Source organism: Schistosoma haematobium, chromosome 5 (assembly GCF_000699445.3).
Source record: "Schistosoma haematobium chromosome 5, whole genome shotgun sequence".
Taxonomy (NCBI): domain Eukaryota; kingdom Metazoa; phylum Platyhelminthes; class Trematoda; order Strigeidida; family Schistosomatidae; genus Schistosoma; species Schistosoma haematobium.
Genome location: NC_067200.1, coordinates 3853370 through 3867781, shown reverse-complemented (window position 1 = coordinate 3867781; position 14412 = coordinate 3853370). Strand labels below are relative to the sequence as shown.

Here is a 14412-nt window from a genome sequence, read left to right as displayed (position 1 = left end):
TCTTTTGGTACTTGTTCCTCATCCCAAATCTTATTGAAGAGAATGTGGAGTATCCTTGCAGTTGCCGCTACGTCTGCTTTTAGTGCCTCTGCTGGGATGTTGTCTGGTCCTGCTGCTTTGCCACTCTTGATTTGTCTGATGGCCATACTGATTTCTTCAATTGTTGTGGGGCTAACATTGATTGGGAGGTCCGTTGGTGCTGCCTCGATGTTGGGTGGGTTCAGTGGAGCTCGTCGATTCAAGAGTTCTTTGAAGTGTTCTACCCACCTGTTTTGTTGCTCTTGAATGTTGGTGATTACCTTGTCTTCCTTGCTTTTCACTGGTCATTCTGGTTTGCGGCGATTTCCAGAGAGTTTCTTTGTCGTGTCATACAGTTCCCTCATGTTTCCTTTTCTTGCAGCCTTTGCCGCCGTCATTGCTAAATCTTCCACATATTTACGTTTGTCGGTTCTAATGCTCCTCTTCACTTGCTTGTTTACTTCTGTGTATTCAACTTGTGCCTTGGCTTTTTCTGCTCTTGTTCGACTGGTATTGATTGCTGCCTTCTTGTCCCTCCTTTCTTGAATCTTATCCGGTGTATCAACAATGATGCATTCCTTGTGATGATGCTTCTTGTGGCCCAGGACCTCATGACATGTTGAAGTGATTGCCTCTTTGACCCCCTTCCAGTTGCTCTCCATAGTAGTTCCTTCTCCATTGAGTAGATCATGAAAGGCCTGGAACTTGTTGCTGAGGACTATCTTGAATTTGTTGAGTTTGTCAGTATCCCGAAGAAAAGCCGTATTGAACTTTTGTGATATTATCCGCCCCGTTGTTCAGTACTTCTTGAGTTTCAATTTCATCTTGGTGACCACCAAGTGATGATCTGATGCTATATCAGCTCCTCTCTTGGTTCGCACCTCCTCCATCGTCCTCCTGAACTTTTTGTTGATGCAAATATGGTCGATTTGGTTTTGTGTAGTGAGATCCAGTGAAGTCCATGTGGTTTTGTGAATGTGTTTAACCGGGAATATGTTGCCGCCTATGACCAGTTTATTCAAGGCACATAGATTTGCAAATCTCTCACCATTTTCGTTCCTTTCTCCCAGTCCGTGTCGTCCCATAATGTTTTCATATCCGATGTTGTCCGTTCCAACCTTGACATTAAAATCTCCCTTCAGAATGGTCAGGTCCTGCTTAAATTACTTAGCGTTAATGTCAATATCAATGCAGTTTGTACAGGATACACATCCGTCAAAAGTAACCGATCAATCACAGCCCCTAAACATTAACCGGGATAATTCAAACAACAAATACATATATAACTATTACTGTATATTAGAGTAGTAAAGCTTGATGAAGATCTAATTAAAGAAAAAAAGATAATCAATATTGTTCGCTTATATATGTATACGATTTTAATTGTAAAAAAAGTTTTCCTCCCACAAATAGTTACAGTTTATTTTATTCTTTTCTTTTCTTTTCTTCTTTCAATGATTAGCTATACCGGAACCAATATTTATTGGTCGTTTAGAAGGTTTAGATGATCAAGAATTAGTTAATCCATTATTATGTTTTAATACATTACCAACAAATGCTTCTATTCAATGGATACCAAATCATCCTAATTTAATATGTGTTACACAATCAGATGGTTGGATAACAGTATATAATTTATTAAGTGGTATCAATAAACAAATTGAACAAATAAACATTGAACGATATAATAAACAATGTATATTAGCTAGAAATTCATTAAATTTACGTAATTCACATAAAGTAGCTGAAGTATTTCATAATGAACAATTATTAATGGATTATAATAATACTGATAATACTGATAATAATAATAATAATAATGATAATCTTCAATCAGATTCATTATATCCTGTATTTATGAATGATCCGAATGTGAATAGTATTGATAAAGAACAAATCAATTCAGGATCAGATCAGTTATTATTAGATAATCCTAATTCTATGGATTCAGTAAATCTTTCATTACTTCAAGTAAATAGAATTGTATATATTGTATTATTATTTCTATTTCTATTCTCTGATAATAATAATAATAAAGATCATAATGTTTTGTATTTATCAGAAAGAATCATATTTATTCAATGTTTATTTATTTAATCACAATTAACCGAACAGAACATAGACGACTGTTAATGAGGATCCACTGTAATAGTGTTTGTTCCAGCCTCGTACTTAGTACTATGCCTATACCTGGCAGTTCATGAGAACTAGACATTAGGTCGCCAGATACACGGAGGGTAACAATTTCTGCAATGTGTGTTGTATATACCTTCAGTGTTTTTTTTCTTCTTAATTCCCAATTTAGCTGGAAGTTGGTTTGTTCTCTGTCAAAGTAGGTTGTTGTCGATGGTATCCGGCCGACGGACACTGAGTATTTTGCATAGATAATTGCTTTTAAATACCTGTACTTTTTTTGTGATGGTTATAATGTAGTGGACACTACCCACATGATTGTAAGTGGTTTGTAGCGGAACGTGACGTCGAAGTTACTATAACTGTCAGACGGAATGAAGATTTTCGGTGCATCGAAAGCACAGCGTTGTCAAAACACTTGGAGACCAAACGAGATGATAGTTCATATTGGCAGAATACAGTAAAAGATCCAAATGGACGGCTGAAGGTTATACATATGTATTCTGTAAATACTTTGTAAACTCTCTCAATGAATACACATTCTCCTTGCTTACAGTCGCGTTTTACAGTTTTAGTTCTCGAAGTTTCTGTTCCGTACAGTAGAACTGTCTTGACGCTCGTATTAAAGATTCTGAATTTGATGTTGGCTGACAATTGTTTTGCGATGCATATGCTTTTCAACTGTAGGAATGCGGCCCTTGCTTTGCCAATCCGTCCCTTCATATCTTGCACATAGTAGTAATTTATAATGAAAAAAATGGAAAGTTGTACCATTATTAAGAAAGTTACCATTTGCTTATGGAAACTTTAAGTGTTGAACAGTAGTATTTTCCCACTTGACAACGATGAAGAAGCGACAAATGCATATCGAAAATAATTTCTAAATTTAAAACTATGGAAGAGAGGAGTTAAGGTCATGATAAAATAAGTGATCTGACATCATTCCTGAACAAAAAGACGGGATTTAGGTTTAGAATTGATTGATCACTGCGTACTGACGAATATCTTATGTGTTAGCAAGATGTACTTGTAATCTTCAGGGTAATGATACTCCCTGGCTGATTTGACCCCTTGTTACCAAGCTTTACAGCCGCAGACGTTACCACTGAGCTGTCCGGGCCGCAACTGACTTCATGTAGGACTGAATACTGACTGGTATCCCGTATGTCAAGTCCCTTTCACTGCTGACCGAATTTTTCAGAGAGCAGGTACACCTTCCTAACCAGTACCAAACAGTAAGAAACCTAATTCCAGTATATACTGTCAACTACCTACAATCACCATGTTACCATGTTCAAATCGATGAACTACCAGTGCTTCTTCAATGGATAAATCTATTATCATACCAGTTTGCTTAACCTAAGCATGATATATTATCATTGTAAGTGTTATTGCCACTAAACATTGAACTATTTATAATTCTTAAAAGTTTGTTACATTATTGCATTCGTTCCTTTTTACGTTTTCATCATGTTTTAATAATTATAGCCTATGCCATTATTACGTGTTGCACCATGTTGGTTGAAGAGACCCTGTGGTGTCCATTTTGCTGTAAGTCGTATATACGTTAATTTTCATATAAAGTCACTATGCATTATTGATCAGTGTGTTTTACCATGTTTACATCCTGAATGAATTGTCTCGCTATTATTATCTAGTCGCAGGTTTTTAATAAAATTGGATAATCGTTAGCGATATAATCCAATCCATGAAGCGTGTTTCATTTTACTTGTGATTCGGTAGTTGGGATGCATCTCTATTCCGGTGTTAATATTCATATTGGCACTTGAGCTTTAGTTTTTTCGCCACAAATGCACTATTCGTCGCGCTCTTGAATTCAAATGGATTACTGCGTATAAAGCAGATATGAGTTATTATGATATTGTTGGAGAAAATGAGTGGTACAGGAGAGGAAGAGAGAGTGAAGGATTCTGATGATATGGTTTCATTCACAGACCTATGTTTTATTTTTCATCATAAAATGTTTACCATGTCTTTATCATGTTTTGTTGTTTAGTTTGGTGGAAGACTTGTCACTTTTTCATCTTTAACAAATCTTCAATCAAAACGTACTCGTACAAATAGTTCAATGAGTAATTCAAAACGAACTGATCCAAATAGCCGATCATCAGATATAGGAAGTATTGAACAAAATTCAACAGTAGGAACAGTACCTGATCAAAATCATTTAAATTCTACAGAAGTTCAATCATATTATGTTTTTATTAAATGCATTGATGCATTTCAACTGGAACCATCATCATCGCCAACAGTACAACTACATTCTTCTGTTAATAGCAATACTAATGGATCAGATGATCAGTGGAAGAATTCTATACAAGATATAATCGAATGTTTGATTAGTGTACTTGATTGTCCCAATGATTATTTAAGTACAGTTTGTGAAAATGCTAAAGCTTTATTCAAACCGATGCTTAGTAGTAATAATAATAATCCGGCGCTAACAAATGATCAAGGTCATTTGGATTTATGGAATGTAATTCAAGTAAGCTTTCATCTCTGTTGGTTTATTTCCTAACTCAAAATTGTGTCATAAGTAATTGGTATTGTTTTGAACTTAAACTTTTGTACATATTTACTAAATTACTAGGATCTATAATCCATCAATGACGGAGATCTCTTTACGTTTATATTAAATCAATAACCTACGCTTCCATGAATAACACAAATGACCACTAATCAATAACTGAAGTTACTTACATTTATTGGTCCGCAAAACATCTTCCATTCCCAATAGCTAATTACGTAACCGTAATACATTGAAAGTAGGAAATCATAATTTATTACATAATTAGATCATATATTATACAAAATTAAATAATATATGCCTATTTGATTAACGGTAATTACAGAACAGTAAAATATACATCAAATAATTCTTAGTATCAGAAGGGGTTTTGTGTAGATTGTAGTAATTTCAATAGTTGAGATCATGATTCAATTGAAGCTAGACCATCATGGAAAGCCTGGAAGCACTGGACGGCCGTTTCGTCCTTTGTGGGACTCCTCAGCGACTCGCGTCCACGACCCCGCCTCGCGGGACTCGAACCCAGGACCTATCAGTCTCGCACGCGAGCGCTTAATCACTAGACTACTGAGCCGGCATCCAACAGTGTTAATGTCTTAAATAAAATACAATAGGAACGAATTATAACCAACCAAATGTTTAATTATTATTACAGTATAAATATGTATACTGATTTATTGTATACCATTTCTATAATTTCTTCATTATTTACCTAATATCTATCAAGTCTAGCTTGTCTAAAAATAATGTAAACTTAAATTACTCTTGAATATAAAATTTACTTAAAGCAATATTAAAAGTGGGGTACAAATGAAGAATAATGAGTTTATAGGGGAATATTATCATTAACCTTGACACAAATGAAAGATGGTTTCAGTATAGTGTATTAACTTGAAAAAAGTTTGCCATTTCGAATTCCTGTAGGGTGAGATATATTCAGTTGTTATAATAATGTAACTCAGTTACTAAGTTTGCATTGCTTACATGGAAAGAACACCAACTTAGTCACACTTGATAGAGAAACTCTGGAAGATGTGTAAGCTTTCACATACAAGGAGTATCTGATGCAGAAATAAAGGCAAGGATTGACAAAGCAAGGGCCACATTCCTACAGTTGAAGAATATATGCAACTCGAAACAGTTGTCAGTTAACATTAAATTGACAATCTTCAATCGGAGCGTCAAGATGGTTCTACTGTACGGAGCTGAAACTTCGAGAAAGTACAAGAATTTATAAACAATTTTCTACTTAGGATTCTGAATGTCCGTCGGTCGGATACCATCGGTAACAACGTACTATGGGAGAGAAGAGCATCTTGATGAAGAGGAAATTAGGAAAAGATGCTGAAGTTGGATAGGACATACAGTACGGAAATTATCAAAGGGTGTCACGAGACAAACGCTTACTTGGAATTCCGAAGTGAGAAGGAAAAGAGGAAGATCAAGGAGTACATTGCGTCAGGAATCGAAAGCAGACATCATAAGAATGATTAGCAACTGGAAAGGACTGCTCAGGCCTATGCTGCTCCACAAGAAGCAACAGGCGTAAGTAATTAAGCCTACGTGAAAGCTTGATGTGTGGGCGATCAAAATAATGATTGGTCGTTTGCTTAGTCAGACGAGTAGAGATAGTCTGACAGGTATTAGATAAGTTATACATTTTCTACCCTTATTATTATTATTATTATTATTATCGGTTTTGTTGTCGGTTTTTTTTGAGTAGAAATATATTTATGTTCTACTTATGCTAGTCATGTGTTCTTGATCTGAGTTGTGTTGAATTCCTTTATAACAGACACTGGAAGGGTATCTAGTGTAAGTATAAGTCTAAGGTAAATTAACGTCCCATTTGTGTGAGCGGTACAACAAAGCTATTAGTACCAACCTATTGTTAAAATATAGTTATAAATGTATGGTATATTGAATGCAAATGGAGTCCTCTAACCACTAAATCAATGTTTTTTTTGTCATTGTTGAAGATACAAATTCTAATTGTTGGATTTCTTATTTCATAAAACAGTAATTGAGTGTTAACACTGGTGAGTACAAGACAAATACTATAATTAAAGATTTGACGACGATGTCAAGTCTCGTCACTTCAACTGCTGGATAATACGACATGTGATATCAAAAAAGAGACTGGCATTTCATAAAATTATGATTACACAACATATACATATATGAAATCGAAAGGTGATGTGGACAATTACTAATAAAGTGGATATTGTAATTAATTCTAAAATATACTTATCAATGTCGGAGAAAAATCCGTCTATCGTTTATCTTGTTTACCGGTTTTATCATTGCACAAAGCAATAGAAATCTGAATTATGAAACCATGGGAACAATTTAAATATTGCTATGGACACTTGCTTGTCTAGTATCCCTGATCTACGAGACATATTCCATTAAAGTGGAAAAACGCGTTTCAAAAAGGTTTCCATCTAATATTAGTTGGAATATGCTCGATATTCTTGGAACCAATGATGTTGTTTATTGCATTCTGCAGTCGTCCGAGTCTAACGCTGATATATATATATATATATATGCGCTTCCTATAAGCAAGCCAGATCTGTTGTTGTAGTCTGAAAACCAGGATTGGGTGCAGATGCTTAATCCACTCTTTCCTTAGCAAAATATATTCAGATCTCTTTGTTTCTTAGATAGTTAAGACAAATCTTGACTAGTAGAACGTATTCGTCAGTATATCGCATTATTTAGCGTATATCTGGTTAGTTTATCGTATCATCTTTCCATGTTAAATATTATGTTCGACTTTTAAAGTCTTAGTTGTAGGAATCACGGTGGAGTCATATCACCCTTCATGTTTAATTTTGATTGTAACCATGGCGTATACTACTTATATTGACAGATTTCAGTAGTATATAACAACAATCGAATATGTAATGCCTGTAAACAGACGATTGAAAAGATTGAAATGAAGAGATAAAAGAAGAAAACTGAAAGCAATGAAGATAATAAACAGAAACGTGGGAACAATGAAATTTGTAAAAAAAGCACTTCTAAGTAGATATGGAAGTTGATGTATTATTATGTATGATTTTCCATGAAATAATAAATTGGTTGCCTTCACCAAGTCTTCTTTCACTATAGTAACAAAACTAATTTAAATATTATTATCATCACTGTGGCATTACGCAAATTACCTATCATATTTCAATACTACTTTTTTTGTTTTGTTTTTGGTTTTACTCATTTCATCTTATCTCTGTGTCATTGTTTTTAGACATGTTTTTTTGTTTTGGAATTTCATCTAGGCTCGTTTAGATAAATCAACTCCAGTAAAATCATCATTGTCCAATTTGTTAGGCTACAGTAAACAGGATTTTCAAGGTAAATATTTGTTGTTGTTGTTGTCAACAAAATAAAGTCTATTTTCGACTTGATTGTTATTTAGTTTCGTTTTATATATAAAAGACGCAGTAAATTAGAGCAAAAACGATAAATCAGTTAATTAATTAAATAGATTGATTGTTGTAATGGAATCATGTTTTATGTGTTGGCTAAATCGATGTTTACCCTAATCTACTATCGTCAGTCAGTCATCTACAACGTAGAACCATGCATATATATGCCATACCTCATTAGCACAACAAGATGAACCCCAACTTCATAGAAGTAGTCACATCAATGGTAATAATATATGAAAGAAAGACTTAAAATAAAGATATGATACAGGAAGAAAGAATTAGAAAGAAAGGTATAAAATCATTTTAATCTCACGGTTTAAGGGAAGACAAGGAGTGTATACACCACCGACTCCATTGTGATCGATTCTGAGCCATGGTACCCAGAGTCTCTAACCGTTGGTTACGATAGTCACATGGACCTCAACCAAGTAGTCTGCATCTGCTGTCGTGTTTGACCCGTAGTTATTCCACCATATCAAAAAAAAATTATTGATTGCATTTTGTGTAATATGTACAAATAATTTTAAATCTCAGAATCTAGGATTAGACTAAAGAGCAATTTATCTGCTTCATAGGAGCAAATTCTCAGTCAATTCTGCAATCATCGATTATCATAAGTTCATGGGATTGTTACAATCTCCGCTAGAAGAATTTCTCTATAAAGTCTTTCGATTCCATATAACTTTGTTTTTTCGATACATACCTTTCCAGTTTATCTTGTTAAATCATCTTCTCAATATTTAATCTTTCTCGTTTTTATCACTTCTGGATTATTGTAAACTTTTTCTCTGATTCATCTTATTATATTCATCATACTAATATTACATGACAATTTAAGCTGTTATACATCTATGGCACTCTTTATGTTAATAATAAACATGTCTGTCTGTTAATTCAGAATGATTGATAAATGTCGATGATATGCGTATTATCCATTAAACATCGACCTATTATACTGTCTGAGAACTATGGGATATTTTAATGTTATGTTCTTTAAAATTAACTGAATTGTGGGAACATACACTCTACTCTTTCTTTTATCATTACATAATACTTTAGTTTGTATATTAAACCTAAGAAATCCAATTATTGGTAATAGACTGATGAGATAAGAGAATTTATAGTTTTATATTCACTTGGTGTTGTTTACTTGTATCATCCCTTTTGTTATTTAGTATTGCAATTGATCAGTCTATTGTTGACATATTTGCATCCTGTATGGACTGCTTCAATATTGCCTGAAGTCACAAACTTTATAAGCAAAGATGGATAATGGCTAGCACTGGAATCCAGGAGTTCCAGAATGAACATCAACTCTGAGATGCAGGTATATCCAGCTGACAAGTCCCAAACAGGACTGAACGCGCATCCTGGATTCCACTGCTAGGCACTATCTATCTTTGTTTATCGTTTTATGTTCTTTGCTTTTTTAAAAAAAAATATTTTAATTTAGGTTTCAATGAGTCTACACCTTCTCAATTGTTGAATGCGTTGAAATATGCTCTAGTTACTAATGATATTCAAACAATTATTCAATTATGTTTACATCCGTAAGTTTATATATTTTAATGTCTATATAAATACATATAAGCGTAGGCTATCGGTTAAGATATGGCTTCATTTACTGTGAACGGATACGCTTTTTGTTCAAAAGGAGTTTTGTTTTCTGAGGGGAATAGATATAGGTATATGAATAAGTGTATATATATTCTGGATTCAGACTTAGTTGATAAAATTTCTTTCTTACTGAAGTAGCTGATCAGATTCGTGTTTAAGTGTTGTAACGCTATGTGTCCCATAATGGATACTGATACACGAACTACCTATTCGAAAGCTTCCAACTAGCTACTGAGAACGAAGACCGAGAGTGATGAAAGAAGTTCATTGAACCAAACTTCTTCAATTGCATATGAAATCGCCTATATATATCTTGTGTAATAACACCAACTTTTCATTTGGTGACTTTTGACTGACTCACTGTATCAACTAGTATCTGCTGTCATATATGCATCCTGAACTGATCGCCTGAAAATATTGTCCTAGAATCTGTTTCGACGTGTGGAGTCCAAGATTTAATACTGATAGGCAATCCACCTATGCGAGAGTCCAACTGGCTATTCTAATTAAAAGACTCCGAATGAGAAAGAAAGGTTACTAGCTAAACCATATCACAAGCATGTGTATTAGTTGTCGGACACAATACATCATAACACTAACCATTTGTAGTCCTGAATATCAACAACGGAAAACTACAAAACTTTACAAAAATCTTAATACCTTTTAAGTAAGGTAACAGTTATCTGAACCTAGTTTTGTGGAAATTGGTTTGAATCATAATTTGTGTAATTTAGAGTGTAACAATTGTCCTTAATATCAAACGATATGATATCACAATGTATTGAAGCTGAAGGTATATTATTAGTGTTGAACCCGGTGTTACTAATGTTCAGAGGTTCACTGCGAAACCTAAAGACCCTCAATTTCTGTCCTGATAAGGGTCATGGGTAAACACTCCTGTTCAGTTCCATTATAAGATGAACAATTTGTCCATTGCTTCCTAGTTTTCTATGGCATGTTAACTGAAATAAGTTTAAATATTACAGATAACTTGTGATAGTCATGAAAGTCACTGTAACTTATTTAAGTTAAGGATGTTGTTTACTGATACATGATTCTTTGAACTGTAATCTTTTTAAATTAATAATTACAGTATTTTGGTATTAAACCCCCAAATGCCCTCGTAGTGGGTGTATTGTTTATGAAATTGAGAAGACGAAAAGCGAATGCCCGGCACTTTAATTGGGTTGGTGGACATGGCGAGTCCACCTAGGGGAGTTGGAAAACCCTGATTTCAAACCAGTGGTGCACATGAGCGCCGGTATCTTGAAGGAACAAATGGCGTATGAATGAATTATTGGACACCGGCTACCATCGGCCTCCATCTCTTTAGGTTGCTCCACTGTCTTGTAGGTTAGATCTTTAAACCAGGGACTCGTGGTATGGCCCCCCTACGGAAACCACCTCCTTCTGTTTGGGCACCCGGGCAGTATCACGGTCCTTACACAAATCGAATGATTTATGTGGCGCATGTCTATTTGGTGCTTTCTTGTGTGTTTACACAAATAAATAAATAATTTTGGTATTAAACTTATTTATTCTTTGATATCTTTCACAAAAAAATTATCTGTTCCTCTTACCCATCATGTATCGCCTAAATTTCTCTCTCTTTTTTTCCAGAAAATTCTCATCATTATCTCTGCCAAATCTTTCTACATTAAGTATTTTCGCTATTATGTTAACTGATTTACATCGTTCAAAGCAAATAGAATTATATGAAGATGTAAAATTGAAATTATATCAGTCTTTAAATGAAATCTCATTGAATAATCATATTATTCATGATCCAATTTTAAATTCTATCATAATGTTATTTAATTGTGTACTATTACATACTAATTGGTTAAATATTATTGAAAATTGGCCATTATCAGATTGGAAAACTATATTAACAGCATTGATTAATCATTTATGGGATCAAGATATTGAATTATTGAGAAAGTTATGCTGTAAGTCTTTTGTGTGTGTGTGTGTGTGTGGATATTATCTATTTTTGTTACTGACATTGTTGTTGTTGTTGTTATTCATTTACGGGAATAGTTCTATTTAGTTTTGCCGTCAGTTGTAGGTAATTGATTGGTGATTTGAATTTTCGTTTCATATAGTTTCATAGTTAATAAACAACAAGTTATCAGTTTATTATGATTATTATCACGTATGCCCAACCACCGACTACCTCGACGTGCTATGTTCAGTGGTATAGGAGTAGGTTGGAAGAAAGCTAGAGGCGGCCAAACCAAAACATGGCACTAGTCCATGAAATCACTGACAAGTGGACTGAGTCATGTTGGTAGGTGTAGACTACCTGGTTGGGGACCACGAGATGATAGCAAACGATGGTTAGAGACGTTGAATGACATGGCTCAAAATCGTTTGCAATGGCGCAGGTGCATCCACTCTTTGTGTTCTCCCAAATTTTGATCTCCTGATTCCTCCTTGTCTCTTTTTTCTCTTCTTAAATTTATTTCACTGGATTATACTCTTTAAATAACATCTCCAAACCCTAATCTTCCCGATTACTGCTTATACTCTTGCTACCTCTACCACTACGGGATTTGAATCGACAACTGCATCTCTGTGCTAATGTGGTATGGCAACTCGAACTGATGTACGTACGTACGAAGTTCTGCGTTGTTACTGACTGACTTATTATGATCAACATAAAGCCTTTCAGATGTGGATGTTAGTCCAAGTTTCTGTGTCTTATCAGTGTGAGAAAATGAAATTGGTAAGATGATTGCCCCCAAAAGCTCTAGCACAACTGAGGGTGAGGAGAGTCAGCTCTCCCTCTCGAAACGCTCTCATATGGCCATACATATACAGTCACTGTCAGGGAAGTCCGACTCAAGTCCTTCTCGCGTCGGGGGTGATGTTTACAAAATTTAGACAGATATAGAGGATCCACTTAGGGGAGTTAAAAAACCCTGATTCCAAACCAACACAGAATACGGGCTCCAGGATCCTGAGGGAACAAATGGTGTACGAACTTATTGTTGGTCACTGGCTACCATGGGACTGCATCTTCCAGAGTTACTCCACTACCATTTGATTTAGACGTTTAGGTTGACAGCTTGGAGATTATTGACGCTCCTCCCAAGAAAACCACCTGCTTTGGTTTGGGCACTCAGGCAGTATTCCAGACTTCACACAAATCGAATGATTTATGTGGCGCATATATATATTCGGTGTCTTATTGTATCAATGTTTGTGTGTTTAAATAAATAAGACGTGGGGTGATGTTTACGAAATCGGGAGTTGGTTTGGTTAGTATGGTGGATTGACGAAGAGGAGTCGGAAAACCCTGATTCTATACTAATGATGCATATTGGTTCATATTTTAGTCTGTCTATCCCTAGATTTCTAGCCTACTCCTGTACCACCAGACATTGTTATAACCACGTCAATCTATGCAGATCCATAACTTCATCAACCTCACTTGTCCCCAGTACTTCAGCTCTAACCTCAAGGGTGCTCACTTGGTTGTTTAAAGTGTGTGTTCTACAATACCAAAGCTCGTGGTATTAAGCTAAGCAGTTTCAAGTTCACAGATTGTTGTGTTGAAGGAGGAGATGGTGACTGGTGGTTCTCCCAGACAGACTAGTTAATAGTCTAACAGATATTCGATGTTTCATATATACTTCTTTATCCTTGTATTGACTGGATTGCCAGTTGTGAGTTGTTGGCTAATACACGTACTTGTCAGATGATTTGAGTTGTGTTGAAACTTTGTAGATATATAATATAATGTAAGTGAATCGTACACGATAATAATAATGAATCGTCCATTGCCCATCATAAGTAAACTATTGTTCCATTAGTGTAGAGGAGAAATACAACAGTTTATTTTACAGATTTGCTTTACATTAGATCATTTAGGAAAGGTTCCATCTCTCTAATCATGAATGTGGTAATCCGACCTTTAAACTTCTGTCACTGGCTAAAAATTAGGTTTATAATGAACGAATAATCCGAACTTTGACTATTGAGTTGTTAGTTCAAAACCAACCCTATTGATTTCTTTTGAATATCGGGCTAGTACCATTGAAATTTATGATCCAAAACCAAGCACACGAACCACTACTTAGTTACTCAAATATGTTTATTAACCAATTTATAAATAACAAATAATATAGGACTCATCAGAAATTCTCATCCACAACCCCACCGTAAGAGATCGGACACATGATCCTTGCGCGCAAATACCTAGCCTCTAGACCACTGAACTGGCATCCGATGATGCACGTGTTCAACTTCAATCAATACGCGATATTCTGTGATCACCTTGCATTACCTGTTGGTGATTCCTATACTGGCATAAGACAACTGTTTAGTGCTTCTTTGTTTTAAATGGTTGTTTAGCTATTATCAGTTCATGATTTCAATTATGAATATTCTACAATTTCCTCGATGCCCTTCGCTCTTACACTAATAAAAGTATGCTGGATTAGTTGCGGAAATCAAGTAGGTATCAGGATTGTTCAAGTAACACATCAAATAAACTTGAATGTTTAATTGCTTTCATTAATTATCACTGTTATCACATAAATACCCTGATATCGATACTTGTGTGTACATCACAAGTTTATTATTAACTTTTTTATGTCTGTGTGGTAAAACCGATTACTGAACATTACTAACATCTATCAAGAAGAATAGTAAATTAAT

General features: G+C 34.9%; 1 protein-coding gene across 1 annotated transcript in view; it reads left to right on the top strand.

Annotated features, from left to right (window-relative positions):
* Positions 1-14412, top strand: part of SEC31A (Protein transport protein Sec31A) — a 59594-nt gene that overhangs the window by 27872 nt on the left and 17310 nt on the right. The window contains exons 8-13 of the mRNA XM_051217325.1: positions 1481-1989; positions 3640-3702; positions 4169-4657; positions 7978-8053; positions 9584-9680; positions 11368-11696. Of these exons, the coding sequence (XP_051064710.1) occupies positions 1481-1989; positions 3640-3702; positions 4169-4657; positions 7978-8053; positions 9584-9680; positions 11368-11696 (1563 nt within the window). The remainder of the gene's footprint in view (positions 1-1480; positions 1990-3639; positions 3703-4168; positions 4658-7977; positions 8054-9583; positions 9681-11367; positions 11697-14412) is intronic.